The sequence below is a fragment of the Melospiza georgiana genome, chromosome 3 (genome assembly GCF_028018845.1).
Source record: "Melospiza georgiana isolate bMelGeo1 chromosome 3, bMelGeo1.pri, whole genome shotgun sequence".
Lineage (NCBI taxonomy): Eukaryota > Metazoa > Chordata > Aves > Passeriformes > Passerellidae > Melospiza > Melospiza georgiana.
In genome coordinates this window covers 108,615,614-108,635,330 of record NC_080432.1, presented here as the reverse complement: position 1 = coordinate 108,635,330, position 19,717 = coordinate 108,615,614, and the positions used below count along the sequence as shown (strand labels likewise).

The 19,717-nt window shown below is 37.7% G+C and overlaps 1 protein-coding gene across 3 annotated transcripts in view; it reads right to left on the bottom strand.

The window, feature by feature from the left end:
* Window positions 1–823: 823 nt before the first annotated feature.
* Window positions 824–19,717, bottom strand: part of ASRGL1 (asparaginase and isoaspartyl peptidase 1) — a 70,986-nt gene continuing 52,092 nt past the window's right edge. For all 3 annotated transcript variants that reach the window (XM_058020442.1, XM_058020441.1, XM_058020443.1), the window contains exons 3-7: window positions 15,940–16,082; window positions 10,829–10,983; window positions 6,467–6,585; window positions 4,538–4,648; window positions 824–1,891 (exon numbers count right to left, since the gene is read on the bottom strand). In XM_058020442.1, coding sequence (XP_057876425.1) covers window positions 1,656–1,891; window positions 4,538–4,648; window positions 6,467–6,585; window positions 10,829–10,983; window positions 15,940–16,082 — 764 coding nt within the window. In that variant the 3' untranslated portion in view covers window positions 824–1,655. The remainder of the gene's footprint in view (window positions 1,892–4,537; window positions 4,649–6,466; window positions 6,586–10,828; window positions 10,984–15,939; window positions 16,083–19,717) is intronic.

Sequence of the window (19,717 nt, the reverse complement as noted above, 5' to 3'; positions counted from 1 at the left end):
GTTGGATTATTTTTAATTTAAAAAAACCCCATTGAGAAATTTCATGAAAATAATGCTGCAAAGTGAATTTTGACTGAACTCATAGAGGTTATTCTTTTATTTTATCTTCCAGTAGGGACAGGTGAGATAAACAGAGCAGATTACTGATGACAAATACTTTGGATGTATTTTGGAAAGGAAGCTACCTTTTTTACCCCCAGAGAATAGCATGGCCCTGTAGGATTGGTATCTCATTTTTACTCAATAGAAGGCTACTTTTTTCTACCAATGAGCACATTAGAATTACTGTTACTGTTTTATGAACTTCTGATGATCAGGCAGCAGCCATTTTCAGCATGATCTTCTGTTGTACTTGATAAAAAGTGCATAAGTATTCCAGGGTCATAGTTTGCATGCTGTCTACATCCAATCACCTGCAACATCCAAGAAACCAAAAAGCACAGAGCAAGTGTAGACAGTCTTGGCAACCCCACTATTCTGTATGTGCCAACTCAGTAATACAGCTTATTGTAGTTGGGACCCAGGAAGGAGTGGTATCAAACCACAATTTAAGATTTTTGTTACTGTTATTTGGGCTATCTTGTGAAGGGAACATTCCACAGAATGATGGTGTGTAAGAGAAAATCTAGTCACCAGCTGAAATGCATAAAATAATTACAGTTCTTAACACAAAAAAACCATAGTTGAGAGTCAGAAAATAAAAAAGGATTTTTTCTTTTAAAAATACAAAATCTTAATGAAGAAAATGTAGAAGTAACAGAGTATCAATTTTTTTAAAAAAGAAAATCTCTGCAGACAATGTTTCAGACTTCACACAAGAAGCTTGTTAACAGGCAGTTTTATTTATTTTAGTACAACTTGCTTTGATCACTTACTTTCAGATAATTATTTTTCCGGTTAATCAGCATCTCTGTCTCATGTTTTGACCTAAAAGGTGCCTATCACCTTTGCATTTGAGTAGAAAAGATTGCTGTTATTTTTATTAAAAGCACAACCTTCTCTATTACTACCCCAGATACCAAGTCCATAGTATCTTTCCTGTTAACTATCCACATACAGTTTGAAACATTCTAGCCTACTTGGTTGTGATGTCAATAAATGGAATTAGAGCTCCTTAGCATCACCTTTCCCTTCTCTGGAGAAAGTTACTTTCTTTACTTCATTATATCCTGTGACAAGTTACCTCAAGCCTGTGGGAACAATTTTAATCTCAACTCTTCCCTGCTCTTTGGTGGTATTTCACTGACCATTAGCAAGCTGGTACCATGACACGGCTGCTCAAAAGACTCTGGATTTTCAAAATTCAGCTTTTAATTAATAGGTATTTTTCTCTCAAATTATCCTGGTAGGAGTCTCTGAGAATGGATGTGGAAAGGAGTTTCTCTAATACTGAAACTCAGGCTCCCTTTAATGTAAGATTAAGGCATGACAGCCAAGGAACCTACAGACCATTCTCTTTCTTATCTAAAAAAGGAGTATCTGATTTCACAAAGGTATTAAAAGACTACATATACACATGCCCACCAAAGAATAATGTCCAGATTTTGTTTTGACTGTAAATGTGGTAATGCCTGTGAACCAAAAGATCTTTCAGAAAGACAAAATCAACTGTCATAGTCCTCCAGCAAAAACTGGAGATCTTCATTTCTTCACTCTTAGAATCCCTCCCTTTCAGACGCAAGAGCTTCATCAACAGACTTTATATGCTTCTCCCCAGCATAAATGCCATAATGCAGGTTGTCATCCTTTACAGCAGCCCAGGACATTTGCTTGGTGGAGAACCTTGCTGCCCACTCTCCTGCCTTGCTGACAACAATGACACCCCCCAAACCCCCAACTCGTGTCTTCATGTAGTCTAACGCAGTGTCCGCTGCAACCTCTGGTGACATTCCTGAAAAGAAAAACAAAATCACTTCATAGGACCTGTCCTGACAGTTTTTAAATTTTCTTAAAATTTCACCCCTCCCCATGGATCCAGTCAAATCTAACTTCTCTTTCAACTAAATTGGCAAGAAATTTCCATTCTAACAAAGGAAGCATTTTTGGAAAGGCTCTGGACAGCTGTGAAGAGCTGCTATGGTGTGGTATTGCCCCAAGTATTTATTTACATAGCTTCTGATTTTGATTCAGTTCAGAATTAGTTTGTTTCAGAATTTATTCATTTGTTTAATAAAAACTAACTCACAAACTTTATGTTCAAGACACACCACTTATGCCATCATTTGACTAGGAAAAAAAGTCAATCTGCAAGGTTTTCATCAAAGGTTATGACAAGTTAGATCTAAAGCATTTACAATTTGAAAAAATACACATCAAAACAGTCAAAAATTTCAGTCATCATCTCTGTTCTAGTTCCACTGGCTGGAGCTCAAGGCATGTACTACACATTGTCATAATTTATCAAAAGCAGACATCAGCATGACTCTTCCTGAAACTTCTGAAACCACCAGGCAAAATGAGGTCTGACATCAGACAAAGGACCAGCAATGCAACTTTAGCTTTTCTCTACTTGATTTGTATTAACAGGAGTATTTTCTAAATAAATGAAATTTAATAGGTACATCATACACACAGGCCTGTAATAGCTGCAAAATATTTGTTCACTACAAGTTTAAATATGCATTCAGGAATGCAGTTGGCTTGGCCTAATTACCCTAAAATACAGACCCTCAGTAATGTTACACAATCTAGGTTATAGAACAAAACCTGACCTCTATGCCTTCCCTGCAAATTTTGAGTTAAAACCAAATAAAACCAGCAGAGTCAGAATTATTCACAGCACTGGTGACTGACAGGACAAAGCTCCTTACTCTGACGCACGGGTGACACTGTGACTATTCAAGTCAGTGGCACAGTCTTCAAAGGGTCAGTATTTCACTGTTTGATTTTTCACCAAGACAACAGCTGCCACCATAAGATTGAAATTCCAACAGCTGTTAAGACTGCCAAAGCAATTCACTCCTGAAATACAGAAGTAAATTTTGCAGCATTTCTCCAAAAGAGAATATTTAGTATGCGAATTACCAATTAGCTGAACAGAATTTTGAGGGCTCTGCAGTTGTTCTTACACATGCAACTTCAGCTCACTATTCAAGGACTCAAAAAGCCACACCAACTTAAGGGTTAGTTTTCAGTGCCTTCATGGAAATATGTTGGGAGGAGGGGCTGGGGGGAGTCTAATGCTGACGTGTTTGCCTGGCAGCTGAGTTATACTTCTGGGCAGGATGAATGAAGGTAAAGCAAGCATGGACAGGGTGAACAAGTGCAAACAAACTAGACATGAATACGTGTGGGTTAATTTTCTTTTTTTCCAATAAACTTTTTAATTTGAGCCTCATTTGCATTTCAAATTGATTAATCACAAGCCAGATAACTGCTATCAATGCATAAGTCTTGCAATGCAGTTAACTTTAAGCCAGAGAAGAAACTGGTTTATACAGTTTAGATAAGAGCTTAGAAAGCTGTTTACAAATTGAATACTTAGAGACTTAATTTAGAGAGTAAAGGGAGAGCATAACGTGTTAAGAGCTTTGGGAAATAATCTGTAGGTTGTATTTTATGCTGAAACTGTCATGTCAGCTATGAGATTTAGAGGAATGCACCCATTATATGCAAACAGCCCTATAAAGCACAACAAAAATATTCACAGCTGTTACTTGTCTCTCTTCTTACTGCTTCTCCAATGAAAATGTAAATTGAGTGTTTTCCAACTATTTCCACTTTGGTAGATCTCAAAGCAAGTTACACTCTACTGCTCCAAAATTATTTTATTTCTAAAAATAATGGTGATATCTATATTAATGATTCTTTAACTGCATGCAACACAAGTGTGTTGTCTGGCTATGTTTACGGGCTGTAACATAATCAAGGGTTTAGATGACAGACTAAGTCATGAAGGTAAAGCTACAAAGGGTCATCCCACAGTCAGATTGTATTACAGTCACATAAGACATACTGTGTCAGCTGTTTACCACATACCCACCAGTATGTTTAGTACATTTTCCAAGACAAAATGTAAATTGAAATCATGGTTAAAAAGTCCTAAAATAATTTCTGTTGCTGTAATCAGAGTTGTTACAATAATGACATTTACAGTTTATTAGAAAGGCAATACACTATACTTTCTATTTTAGCTCTAGTTAACTGTTTCTAGCCCTCCCTAACTGCTCCCTTAATTGTATCTTACTTTTACTTGCTTTCTTTTTCTTGTTCACAGAATTTTAGTTTATAATTGGGGAAAAATTATTAAAGAGAACTTCTGTTAAAGTATACAGTAATGTCTTTCAATGTACACTGATCTAAAGCATGATTCAGTATCAGGCAGCAGAGATAATTCTGTTTACTTCAGCTATTTTAGCTTTATTAATAATTCAATACTTTGTTTTGTTTCTAAAGTTTTTGTTTTAACCCATCCACACACCCCTTAGAGCAACTCTCCTGACAGCTGTTTTAGGATGATAGTATATACACTGAAATCTGTGATTAGGCAATGCTTCCTATCCTCCCTACTTCAGATTACAGCAAGTTTGGAATATACCTTGCTCCATGTGATAGAGAATCAGTCGGGCTAAGACCACTTTCATAATGCTCTCCCCATGTCCTGTGGTTGAAGTGGCACCAGAATGGTTGTCAGCATAACCTCCACTTCCTTTTCAAAGGGAAAAAAAAAAAAGGCGGCAATATTCTGTAATATGATTTAAAAGCCCTGCATTATTTAAAATAGGTACCAAACATTTCTTTCTTTAGGTCCATTAGCTCCATGTATTTCTGAAAGCAAAGTGTCAGAAAAGCTTCCTTCTCATTTATGCCACAACATGAAAAGTAAAATATATGAAAGAGATGAACAGCAGTTGAAGCAAGTCAGTTGCCAAGTTGAGAGAGAAGAGTAGTGATCTGTTTGTGTACAAGAGGCGGAAGCAGGCCAACACTCCACAGGAATGGGCAAAAATATTTCCCAGGACAGCAAGGGGGGGTATACTGAAGATCAGCAAGATAGGGACAGGATGCAGAATGCCAGGTCACATCAATTGAGAAGATATGAAGGAAGATCTACTGAGGACATTTGTGAGCTGACCAGTTTGAGAGGAACTTACCCTCCACAGCATATAAGAGATTTGAAGAGCATGGGCTCTAGGAAAATTTCAAAGCACCCCTGAAGAATCTTCAAAGTCGTGACCACAAGCAGAGTGTTTCTTCTGTTGAACTCCCCTTCCCTCACTTTTTTTTTTCTCCCATCCTTGTTTTGCTGGCCCATTCCACACCCTGTTCTCTACCAAGCTTCTGCTTGCTCAATACCCATATTTCTAGCACATCTCCTAAGAAAAATATTTCCCAGGAGCTAGGAAGAAACATACCACAGCATTATAAACAAGGTACTGGGGGAGGGGAAAGAGGCCTTAGAAGAGCAATGAAAGTTTCTTCCTTTCTGTGCTTTCTTGATCAGACCCTTTTAATGGACTCTGAGTAACATGTGGAAAAACACTGCCACATTAAGTCAATGCTGCCTTACCAAAGCCTCTGATGTTTAAAAGCACAGCTGACATTTCTGTATCAAATCCTGAAGATGCCTGGCAAGATCAAAAGTTGCAATATGCTCACAAGTGCCCAGTTTCACTTCTCCTTCACAAACCCACGTCCCCAACTATAACAACCCTGAACATAATCTACACAGGAGGAGGGTATTTGCAGTCAGAAGGCTGCAGCCAGACACAAAAGTGAAAACCATAGTCAAAATCCAGAGGATACCAAAATGTCAGTAACTTTGTATGCAAAAGAAAGACAGCTTTATAATAATCATACACTGCCAACAGCAATGCTATTTGAGTTTGGAACATGTTTTACTAAAAATAATTGTTTTCCAAATGCCAGCTGTATGGTAGAACCCTGAAGCAATCAATTGGCAAGTCTGCAGAAAGGATTTCAAGTGTCTCTTTATACTTGGATAAGAAATCTCTTAAAATATTTCCTTTATTCCACACCACATCTATTGGGTTCTGAGACAGTCTTATCAGGGCTCTCTTAAGAACAGGAATTTACTCAAATTTGCGAGTCACTTTGTAATTCTTGCTCACTGATACAACAAGTAGTAATTGCAATTACACCTACTTCCTTAAGCATTGAGGAAACAGCATGGTAATATGGAACAGGCTACAGTTCTTGACTTAGTGGAAAGCAGAGCCATAAAAAAGGAGAGCTTGATCAGAATCAACAGAAAGGAAACACAGGTGTTAGCATTGAAGAAACAACAGAAAAAACAAACTCCCATCCCCATTTTCCAATTCTTTCTTGCATATCTCCAAGCTGTAAGGAGCTTTAGCTTTGATAGATGTGAATGTTAGACCTCCATTTCAGATGGACTAGTATTTATGTTTTGTTTCACTAATGAAAAGCAGAATTGCAATACTTTTTTTTCTTTCTTTAAATGAGACGCCCCAAAAAGTGAAAGGCAAGATCCTACACCCCATACCTATGCATGCTGTGTCACCAACACGGCCAATCATTTTATTAGAGAGTCCTCCTGTGGATGTTGCACAAGCTACATTGCCTTCACTGTCTATAGCAACAGCACCGACTGTTCCCAGGTCTCTGCCAAGAAAAACAGTTCATAAAATCAGACAGAATTAAAGCATACCTGCCAAAGCACGTTGCCTTTATTTCCCAGGTACCTTTAAAGAAGATTTCTACAACAGAATTACTACTCATAATGAATCTATTTTTGCCATGCTTTTCATTACAAAAATAACAAGAAACATGCAATAATTCTCACAAGCTTTGTATTTAATAGAGTAGAAAACTCTTTTTTTTTTAATCTTCCCCCATGACTTGTTTACTTTCATAGCATGGAAACTTGGGGAGGAAAAAAACCCGCAAAACAAAAGCACACAAGGCAGAAATACTTCTAGTCATTATAGTTCTGGACTAGTTTTTTGGCTGACACACAAACTGACACACAACTTTCCCCTAAATGGCAACTTGAAGATGCAACAATTGGCTCCACTGTTTCAACAGGAGGTTAACCGGAATTATTAATGACAATGCACGTAAATGAGTGAATACAGAAAAGGACAGTAATGTTATGCATGCACTGAATCATTTCCTTCCTGTTCCTCCTCTTTCCTTTTCCTTACTCCCCTTAATGTTTGAATGCTATAAAAAAAAGAAAAAGCTTATTTATTTTCCTTTCAACTAGTATTGCTCACAATGCATCATTAAGACATACTTTAGTCTTTGTACTCTGCAGCTACATAATCTTGAGGTTTAAATCACTTGGCCAGTAGACTCTGCTGAAACTGCACATTGGTTTAAAAATCTTCAGGCACTGAAGAAAACAGAAATCTCAACTATATCTTTATTTCTGCAACACAGAAAAGACATATACAATAGCCTGCTAAAAATAGACACGTGTAGTTGTGTATGGAAAAAAAAAAAGCCTGTGGTGACTTATTGTAACAGTTGCTGCACTGAGAAGTGAGACGTAACTGAGAAGCAACAGTTTAAATACCCATGTATTCCAGTCTTAGCAATTCTCCTAGGAACATAAACCAGTATGTGACTAGGAGAAGTACACCAAACCCCAAAAATCATCTAAATTCCTCCACACAGGAAAATAATTTGTAACAATCCTTCAAGGAGCTACCCAACAGGCAACTGGAAAAGGAATACCTTTCGAATTTGCCTGGGCACTGGTGGGGGTTTCTCTACAGCTGTGCAAAACCTGAGCTAATTAAATCAGACAAAGTCTTTGTGTACCTTGAAACCCACAGCCAGTTTCTCAGAGACCCAACTTCCTGTTCCCTCCTGCTTATGTAAAATATCATACTGTCAGTCCCTACACTTCATTCACAGCAATTCCAAGTTGACTGATGAATCACAGGCCTTACAGGCTGCTCTGACATTTATGTAGAGACGGACCTCATCTCAAACTGATTTGGTGGTGCAGATGGGCTTCCCACCCATCCATCTGTTAGAAGTGAATTGCTGAAAAGAACATTAGTAAATTCAGTACTCCCTTGCACATTCATGTAGCACCCTTCAACCAACTAAAGTTAGATCCTCCTGAGAAACTAAGAAAGATGTCTCCAGAGGTATATTTTCTTAGATAAGTATTTACCTTAAGCAACTGTGAAAATAAAAGCACACAGATGACACAGGCAGTAATTACCTGTTTTGGCATGAGAGCACAACTGGCAATAAATAACAAAGTGAATGTGTCAAACACACCTCATCTGCAGGTGAGCAAATAGACAACTACACTTGATTTCTTACAGTCCTTTTTTTTACTGCTGTAGTGTAACGTTTCCTTTGATTATCTTCAGAACAAAGAAGATACAAATAATTTTTTTGCGCAGCTAGTTGACTCCAAAACATTAACAAAGACAAAACTGCTATCAAATTATAACAATCTCTCTATTTTTAGTTATTGACAGTAGCAAGAACCTCAGCAAGTACCTGTGGTGTACTGGAGGATGCTATTAGGGATTTTTACAATCAAGAATTATTCCTATATACTGCGATACAGAATGTATTCTTTGGATTTGTTAATTTCCTTTTGTTTAAATCTTTCATGATCCAATACCCATGAAGTGACATGTATTTACACCATCCCTGTTTAACTAACGAGTTACCTGCTATTTTGTCTCTCAGCCCTGCATCAGAGTGGGGTTTCTCTGTTTATTGTTTTTAGGGTCCTTGTTAGTTAATACCTCCTCAAGTGACTCTAGCAGTGTGATTCACAGTGGGGCTAGGAGCCCATTTACTACCTTACAGCCAGACTCAACACCCTTTCTGTGGGATTCTCAGGCAAACTCCAGTAATTCTTAACAAGGGTATTGCTCGAGTCTTTGCAGTGTGCAGATAAATCAAATCACACCTTCTTCTTGGCAAAAGGTGTGCAAGGTGGAATGTTCCACACACAGTGGAATCCTAAGCTTTCAGCACAAATCAATGCAAGCTTCTAACCACCAGAGGAGAAAGGTATCTCTTATGGAGACACCAGACTTTACCTGCAAAGCCTATGAAACCACAGGGTTTCCAACACTGTGAGGATCAAGGGACTGGAAGTGAAATATACACCAACCTTCAAATTCCCAGTATGATCTGGTATTATGTGTTGCCTCTGACTAATACTACTTCACCTTCTGTCTGTTCGCCTCAGGCAAGTTTCTGCATAATCACTGTGGACATAACAGGGAAAAAGAACATTCCACATGTGATACAGAATGAAATGGGTTTGCATTAAAAAAGACCTGTTTTCAACTTTGCGAATTTGTGCTGATGTTTTGGTTTTCAGAAAAAGAACAGCATGGCCATAACAAGAAAAAGTCTTCAGCCTTTCAGAAATACATAAGCTTTTTACTATCAGATATCCCAGAAGAAGTCCATGCTGGAACTGAAGATGCCTAACACTCTTTTCAGGAAAAAAACCCCCAAAAAACAAACAAAAAAACCAAACAAACAAAAACCCAAACAAAAACAAAGGTAAAAATGAAGCAGTTATGAGGAATGGATGAAGACTTAAAAGCCATGCTATTCCAACTGCTATGTTCAAGAGAACAAGAGACAGAGGTGGTTACACCATCCTCAAAATTCTTCACAATCAATGACAATAGCACACAGTCCTTGGACAAACCATGGATCAAAAGAAAACTTCTGTTAGATACAAAACAAAGTATGACCAAGACCTTATGGTCAAGGAACAACATCATTTTGTTTACAAGACCATATTCATGCTTGTCTTATTACTTTGTTTTCTCTTCCAGCAATTTACTGAAAGTAACATACAGGTTGTAATTTATAATTTTATGGATTTTAATTAACATGCTCACAGAAGAAATTTCCTCCTTCAAATCTACAAATTCAGCTCTGCTCCTGCCATTACTCCTGTTTCACAAAACAGATGAACAGCACATAATACAGCATTTATGTAATGTAATACAGTATTTTCCTGCACCACAACCATGGATGTACAAATGGAAGCTCAAAACAATTAAGTGACTGCGCCTACCTCAAAGGCACAGAAATCATTCTTGACACCTGATGTTTTTCATTCCTTTACTGTCCCCCCTCACCTTCCCCTCTACTTCATGAGACTGGCTTGTTTTCCAAATGACATTCATTTTGCTGTTGGGCATCCAGCAGCATCTCTCTTCCCTAAATGACCACTAAACTTGGTCATTTTTTTTATTCCTTTTTATAACCAACAGCCACAATTACCACTCAGAAGGAATTGCTGGTCAAACTCTGATGTTGTTTAACTATCTAATACAATTTCAAAACAAATCTGATCATCTACTTAATACTTAACCCACATCGCCTTGATTAGGTTTTTGGGGCTTTTTTATTAACTTGTTTTAGGTATGTGCACTGATTTTTTAAAACCAGTTCCTCCACAGAAAAAGCTATACAAAATAATATCTGCTGCTTGTTAAAGCTACTCTATGCACTTCTGTAACTGATGATTTTAAGAGCAGTAACAAGTTCTAACTTTGCTCTCCAATAAAGCCACAGAACCTATGCTATTGTCCAAGTGACCAATAATCTTCTTAAGCAGCAACAAGTTTCATCAAGTTTGTTCCAGTCATTTAAGTTTAAGCAAATTCATTGAAAGCTTGATTTTGTACTGCTTTCAAGAAAGACACACTGTAAAGTCTGTACCAAGCCACATAACATTTGGAATACAGGCCTTTGAGGTTTGTGTTTATTTGTTTGGGGTTTTGTTTTTCTTGGTCGCTTTGTTCGTTCGGGGGGTTTTGGTTTCTTTTGAGTTTTTTGTAACCAGATAGCCCAAAGTAAATTACCCAAATTTGAAAATAAAATATATTTAACCTACTTCTGAAACTCTTCGGGGTTGGAATCTGGCTCAAGGTTCTTCTTCCATCTCTCCCGGGATCTCTCAGTTATGAGTTTCTCCCCTGGAATTTCAGGAATACCCATGGCCTGAGCAAACAGGTGTGCACCATGGTCAGTCAGCAGCATGTGCTTTGTCTGCAGAAAGACAAGAAATTCATTGACAATTCTTATTTTTGTCTTGTACTTAGCAGCTTTGTATAACAGCTATCTTTAGAAGTATCCACAAAATGAAAATTACAAATTTTATTTTAAAAATTTCTAAACTTCTGTCCATATCCCCTTCCACTATAGCTGAAGAAGCTTTCAGTTCTCCAGACCACAAAGTTTAACCATCAATAGAAAAGAATTGGACTTATCTATTTAACATGTACTATAATGGGAAAGGGAAAATTGGTAAATTTGTTCTTTAGCTAATTTGTAGGCAACTGTTTTGTAATGTTTCAAATGAATCACCAAATTACTACATAGCTAACTGTTTTGTCCAGTTAACTAAGAGATTTAGAAGACTTTTATTCAAAAGAATGCTAAATAAATTCCTGTTTAAAGGCATTACACCTAGTAAAAGAACTTACAAATGTAAATAGCATACAACTAAAATGTTCCTTAAATTTCATTTTAAATATTTCCTTCAACAGGCTGCTATTCTTATGAACTCAGTGGATCAAATTTAAGAACAGAACACTTTCTAATGGGTTTGGCCAAGAAACGTTTACTCTCTTCTAACAATACCTGAAAGTTCTATTTTGATTTCTATATTTACAAAGCACTCCAAACCAGATTTTAATTCAACAACTTTCGTTAATTCCATGCTTTAAAGTCTGTAGAGCTCGGTTAGTTCATATTTTAGAGAAGTTTGCCAGATAAATTTGTTTAATTAATCCTTACACTTTAGTAGTAGCTCTGAGCACTGAAATCTGATTTTTTTTTTTTGTTTTAACATGACAAAAAGTAAGCAGTTTCTTGCACAATTACATAGCTGTCAATTGCTTATCAGAACCTGGGAAGGTTTTAGAGCACAGAACATTTCAGAGCAGAGCACCTAACGTAGAGCCAGCCTTTCTGTCCCTGCAGCAGCAGAGCTCAGCAGAGCAGCTGAGGTGCAAACAGAGCCATGATGCTGGAGGCAGCAGCCCTGCAGAGCCTTGCCAAGCACCCACATGGCACACAGCCAGCCCTCAGCCAGAAGTAAGGACAGCAGAGGTGGGTATTTCTGTACCATGCTACATTCTGGAGGGCATTTACAGTCTCAAAGCTTCAGGTTAAGATGTTGCAGGCCATCACCTGCTGCTGATTCCTAAAGCAATGACCAGTAATCACTACCATGACCAACACATAGCATTGCATTGTTTTAAGGGATTCCAGACAAACCTCTTCCCAAGTCAGAGACACTGATCTCTACTTAAGCCTATTACAGCCTCTGCATTAAGCCCTTTGGACAGGGACAGAGGACAACACTTTAGAAACATTTCTGATGTTGCAGCCCCGACATCAAACATTTTTGAAAATCGACATGCCTTTTAACTAATCTTTAATTCAGGAGAGCATTGCTTTAGGGAATACTAAGGGTGACAAGAAGTCCCCTGTCTATGTGAAAGCAGACATTGGGCTTGCATGCTGAGTGCAGTCACCATATTACCAGGCAATGTAAGACCAACCTATTGCTGACAAAACTAATGAGCAGTGTTCTTCGACTTGAAAGCCAACTTCTTTGTGCAACACTGCCCCCCTCTGCCACTACCACTAACCCATGAGAAGCACACAATACGACATTCAAAATAGGTTTGGTTTTTATTTGTGGGTGTGGGTTGGGGTTTTTTTGTTGTTTGGTGGGTCTTTGTAGGAAATTTGAAATTTGCTTTAGCCTTGAGCTGTACCAGAAGGCTGTGTCCTCCATCCCTTGCCTTCTTCAGCAACTAAGACTATAGCATCCTTTAAATAAGTCTTAAAAACATGAAGTTTTATTATTAAAAATGGAAGTTATTTCTAAAAACTTTTTCATAGGATTCCATCCCTCTCATATGAAAATTTGCATAATATATGCACCTTCCTAGGGTACACAAGCAAGAAATACTTGCATATTGATAAATAAACTTCTACGATAGGACTTGGGGTTTCCTTTTTTCCTTCTTTTTCAGTCCTCCCTAAAAAGAAGATGTCTCAAGGTGATTTCTATCACTCTCTTCAACAGATGTTGTCAATCAAAAGAACTAGTAGAACACTGTCAAATAATGCAAAAGCACATTTTTCTGTCTCATTCTTCTAGGTTCATTAATATGTTTGCTTATGTAAATGTCTTCTAGAAAAAGTATGCACTTGATATCAAGTAATCTAAAAGGACAAGAAAAGGGTTCAAGAAATCTTACAAAGAAGCAACAAAAGCTGAAACTTTTAGCTAATTCCACTGGAAATGGGGAAAATACCCCAAATTTCTGCTGGGCCTTAAGTTCAGACCATCAAAGTTCTTCATTTAACAATTCTGGAAGCACAGAAAAAAACCTGGCCCTTTGCCTCAAGAAGTCTGTGTTCTAAGCTGAATTGTCTTTTGCCTAATGTAAAGTCCTGCACAATAAGAGTAGGGGAAAATGTACACAGCTTAATACACCAATGAATTAGTGCTCTAATTTTCATGAGAAGCCCACCTAATGAAGTTTTGGAGCTGAGAAGGATTATATGCCCCAAATTAAAAAAAAAAATCAATGTATCATTCTATTTACGTTCAATACAAACAGGAATAATCTAACAGAAATTTAAGTGCTTTTTCAAGAATGTGTTACATTAGTAAATGCACTAAAAGTCTTCCACCTCTAGAAGCTCCTGTGACCAACAGTACAGTAAATAATGAATGGCAATTATTCTGCTGTTCTCCTTTTTTCTACTTCATGAATTTGGACAAGTTTGAGCCCAGTGGGAAAGTGACAGCCAAAAAGGACAATGTTGCAACCACAACCTCGAGGAGCTACTCTGGCCACCAGATGGAGCCCACACTGTTCCAGAATAGGATGGAAATACAATTACAAGCAGACGAGCAGGATGGTTTTGGTTGGTTTGTTTGTTTTCAGGAGCCGCATGTTTCAAAATTCTTTATGGTACTGAGGCACTCAAAACCCACTGGGAATTATGCACACAGACTTAAGACCCCAGGAAAACTACCCTTATTACCCCCAAGTCTCATAGTTAAAAATCCTTTTTAATCAAGCACAGTACAACAAAACACACTATGAAATGTACTGTGAAATACCCTGGGTTGGTGTCCCAAAATTCCTGTCCAAGATGAACAGAGGGGCAACAATGAGCAGAAGAGCAACATCAGTTGGTATTCCCATTTATGGGAGATGGAGAAGCAGAGAAACTCATCTCAGGATACATCAAGCAATTTAGGCCAACATTTACATTTGGAATTTATCATCATGCACAGAGATTTTTTTGCATCTTGGCAAAGATAACGCCTGTACCACAAAATGTCATGGTGTCAGGGCTGCACCATTATATTGGTCCTGTACAGTGGAATTGTGTGATTTCATTTCAAATTTAGCCTCAACACTTTTGAACACCAGAAGCACAATGCAATGACAAGGAAGACTTTGTAATAGACAAGACAGAGGAGAGGGCTTTCTCTTTGTTGGTTTGGGGTTTTCTGTTTTATTTTTAAAACACACATTGCAAAGTTATATTCTCAAAATTCAACAATGTCACTTTGAGCTTTTTCTTGTTGACTAAAATAGGATTTTTTTCATCGACAAGACAACAAAGAAATAAATCAGTGATTCTGGAATAAGAAGTAAACAAGAGGCATTAAAATAAGTTCTCTACAGAAGAAAATAAAATAAAATGCAACATTCACCTTAACATGCTAGAGACATCTCTCCCCCGACCCTTCATCTATATTCTCAAATTTTGTCTTGTGAAGCTGTCTACCACCTATATTCATTTACTGATCTAGTTAATAACAAAAACATTCTGTATGAAGGAAAAAACCTTATTCATCACAAGTTTTAGCATTGCTTTCTAGTAGACATACATTTCACTGAAGTATTTATATTGAATATGCTAGTGAAATGTTGTGATCTTAAAAGCAGAACTATCTTTCAATTAAGGACACAAAAAATCCTTTCTGCTTTGGAGGCCATTGAGGACAAGACAAATGTCAATCATCTTTACAGATCACCAAAACAGGTTTTGTTCCCTCAAAAGCAACTTTGAAAGGTTAAAGAAATATAAGTCTTCTTTATTAATAAGTACTTTTATAAATATGAACCTTTCCAACAATGGGACAGTTGCACTAGGTAGAATGAAAATATAAACTCCAAAGACAGAACAAACTTTTTGATCATTGTCACAACCTTGTAATAGTAAAACAGGCACAGATATCACACAGATCAGTTGCACCATATCTGAAAAATAAGAGAAGTCTGCTGTAGCAAGTATTAGATGGACTTCCTAGTGGAGTAAGGTGGGATTGATCTTATATAGAAGGTCAAGTAATATTTTACTGCCATAATAAATTTGATTATCTTGGAAAAAACCTGTCAGCACCGCATAGAGCTAATTTATCTTCTACTGGTGGAAGATTACAACTGGACTGGTGCTACCACCTGATCAGGTCACAGTGGAGAAGGCTACCCAGAACAACAAAGGAGTGCATTACATAGCCAAATATGTAACTGGGTCATTTATTTCAGTTCCATGAACATTCATTTCCATGAACTCAGTTCCAAAGTGAACAGTGTATTACCGAACTTTAATCTTGCAAGATCAAGCACAACACTCAGTGACAACATAAAAGCTCTTCAAAAAACAAGTGAAAAACAACAAAAAAACCCCTTGAACACCAGCAGTGGAACTACAGGAGACCAAAATGTATAGGTCAAGTTATGTTTCCTTAGAATGCTATTGTTTATAAATATTTCTCAAAACCCCTTAAGGTAAGTGCTTCATGATCATGACCATAGTGTTTCCAAACACTCCAATCCATTTTTCCCTTCCTTGCTGCTTTAAAGCACTACACAAACACCATCACTGAGGTGTATCAATATACTGGCTGAAGTTCAAAGGAAAAGAAAATGCTTCACACCAAGTACATAATCAGCATACCTTTTCAATAACAAGTCGAGCAAGTTTTATTGGGTTTGCTATGCACTTAACTGCAGACACTGCTCCAGAGTCTAAATTTTTTCCATCCATGATAATGGCATCCATTTCTACTTCACCTTTTTCATTTAGAACAGATCCACAACCTAAAGACAAATAAAAAAGAAAAAAAAAAAAGTAGGGGGCAAGAGAAAAAGAAGCAAGTCATTAAGAGCTAACCACCCAGGTGATTCAATTAAAAGCTCTCAGCAAGCAGCCTTTCTCTTTCCCACTTTGCTGACTTACCAAAAGTATCTCCCAAATACAAAAAATCCAGCAGAAACACTGCTGAGTACAACCACAAAATCCAGCCACAAACAGAAGTCTCACAGAGTACAACATCTATTTTAAAACTGAGTTTTACTTTTTCATAAGATTAAAAACACATTTCCAATCCCATCCAAATTATATACTTGGTATTAAAGTTAGATGGAAAAACCATCGTGAATAGAATTCTTTATTCCCCAGATCCCTTTTAAGTGTACTATTTTGCCGTTGCAGCTCTTCCAAAGGAGGATACAACACCACCCAAAGAAATAGTACAGTGTTTGATCCCATCAACAGATGAACATCACACAGCACTCCAAGAAAGTGCCAAAATTAATAGAACAGAGTAAGTGTCCCCTCACTATTGTAGCAAAAGCTTGAAATCACAAGTTCTTCCATTACCAAATAAAAACAGTACATAAAGTCATTTTATAAAATAAAAGTTAAGTAATAAAACATCAGGTAGTTATCTTCTTCTAAAATTATCAGTGCTATCACTAACCCAATTGAAAATTAATGACATACAAAATGAGACAATGCAAATAGGGTGTTTTTTTAAATAATGCCAATAATTGCACCACAGAGGAATAAAAGGTTCTAAGTCATCAAGTGCACAAGCCTTGCTAATACAGATGGTGAAGACTAAACCTGAAAAGTAAAAATCAAACCAAAACATGGCAGATGCACACAGTATCTCAGGTAAAAAGACCTGTGCACTATACATAACTAATGCAGTAGGGCTTTTGTACTTTCTGTTACACCAACAATAAAGCAGTCAGAAACTACTGTTAATAACTGACATAAAACTTTTATACCAAAGTACTTCAGACCAGAATATATGAAATTAAATCCCCCGTGACAAAAGGCAGCTAAATCCTGTAATCCTCCTCTTGTAATCTCAAAAGTGCCCCTGCCACATGCAGACACACCCCCAAAAGTTATTTTTTACCTGTCTCCAGCTAATTCAATTATTCCACATTTAAGTCCTGCATCATTCACAATATGTTAACTTCTAGACTGATCTGTAAAGAGCTTACAGGTTAATTGCCTTGTGCCACCCACATGAACATCACTCTTCCAGCTTTTCCTTATGCTGGTAAGGAATTGTTTTCTCAGATAAACCCTGCCATGCTCTTTTAACATCCTCTGACAGGGTAGGCTTTCTAACCCATGATCACAAAATTCACACTAGAACCAGGGTACCCCTTTCCCAACCATCAGTGACCAGAACCATGTTCCAGGGGAAACTCAACAAGGCCCCTTCATCACCACATTAAGAGTGCCCCATGTCTACTGGACATATCTCATAGGATACACTTTACAATTTTTTAAAATTTGCTGAGCAGAAAACAATTGCAGGCAGTTTCTGTAATCAAAGGCAGCTTTCTAAACAAGTCTCCTTTAAAGGTGGCAAAGAGAGACTGGTGGGTGCCTTCTAAGAACAATTCACCCCACTTGCCATAGACTCACAGGAAGGCCTGGGCTGGAAACAACCTTGAAGATCACCTGGTTCCAATCCCTTTCCACAGGCAGGGATGCCACTCACTACATCAGGTTGCTCAGGGCCTGATGCAACCTGGCCTTGAATGCTTGCAGGGATGGAGTATCCACAACTCCTCCAGCTTTGTGAGCTGTACAGCCAACTTTTCTCATTTCACTAGTCACCATGAAAGTCTGTGCACCAGGGCAAAGCTAATTACTGAACCTCAAGTGATCTCAGGTAACATGAAACCTTCCTTCTGTGGTTACAGGCTGCCTTTTCACCTGCCTTCCACAGCAATGGGTAAGGACTACCAGCCCCTGAGGCCATGGCACCCATGGGCAGCAGTGCTGAAAAAATAAAACTTTTTGGCTTCTTATTAAGCAAAGGGTTGGGAAACAGAAAGAGACAGAAAACAGAAAATCTAGGAGGAAACAAATAATCAACATGTCTGAAATCAGCCCAATCACAGCTGGGATACTGAGAGGAGTACTCCAACTCCCTCTAATTGTGGACAGACACATCTGTCCTCTGTCCTGGAAAGGCTGCATAGGAAAGAGTGTGCAAGGATCAAGAGATCATGGAGTACTCATGCCAAGCTGGCTCATACTGCAAGCCAAAGAGATCACACAGAAATATAACCACGCCACAAGTACAACTTGCTTACTTATTAGGTGCACAAGTCACTAAAATGGTAATTTTATACACCAGTATAGCTTCTGAGCCCTTGCACCAAGCCTACATCAAGATAACCCTACACAGCATGGCCACACCCTATCATGCAAAGAAAGGACACAACTTGATCGCTCTGCCCATTCTTTCCCATCTTCATCGTTGTCTCTCAGAAATGTCTGTTTGCCCAGAAAATATTACAGTAAAACTGATTTTATCCTTTTATCAAGATAAATACTACACACTGAGCCTTAAACAGCTACTCCAATCAGGGTCTTTTTCACATAGCTTTCAGCTAATTTTTGCCAGATTCTGAGAGGAGCTGTACCTAATGAGCATTGACACAATTAGGTATCTCTGTAACAGACTACTTGCCTGAACAATGGGTGAAGGCTCAAGTCCAGTTAAGTAAAAGCTAAATGACAGCATGCCACCCTGATGCCAGCTATTTAAAAGCACACACTGTACCTTCAAGTCCACTTCATAATTTCAGCATGAGTGCTCTAAAAATCAAAATGTTCAACTCAAGTCAATAACAAAACAATGAAAGTTTCATATTAAATAAAAACTGCTCAAGGTGAGATGAAACAAATGAACCTCTGCAAACTAACTGAGCACATAACTAATAGCTGTGTTACCTAAGATACTGAGCACCTACATTTCATTCCATGTTCTTTTCTGACACATCACGGCGGGAGTGGGGAAATATTTTTGCTGAAATTCATAAAAATAATAAACTTGAGGTCCTAAGAAGAGGAGAACGTATTTGGTTACGACCACTAACATTAATTCACATTACTGATTAGGGAATTCAGTTACAAACCCTTACTATAGGAAGGTATAGATTTACAACTCATACACCATAATTGGATTGCTTCTCTAGTATTATTTACAAAGTAACTAACTGCAAGCATTAATGAATAGAAAACCACCTAAAAACCCCAACACCAGTATTTCTGTGGCAATAGGTAAAGATCAAGCACTCAGGATTAAACAAAGCTGCAAGGTATATTCAAGAGCCTTAAAGAGAGACATTAACTTAACACATATTCTGTAAGAGTCCATGTCTTAAAACTGGATATACATAGCACAGTAACAGAAGATTTACAGAAATGTAAAACAGCCCGACACAAATTAAATGGCAGATACATAACACTGAAGGAATGGCAAAAGCATAACTCATCTTCCTAAGTGTACTATGAGAAACTACATTACATACCGTGCTGAAAAACCACCTATTTTGTGACACTAGTATTTACTCCACTGCAATGTACATAAATCAACACTAATGCAACAGTAATAATACAAGCTAGGATTTTCAGA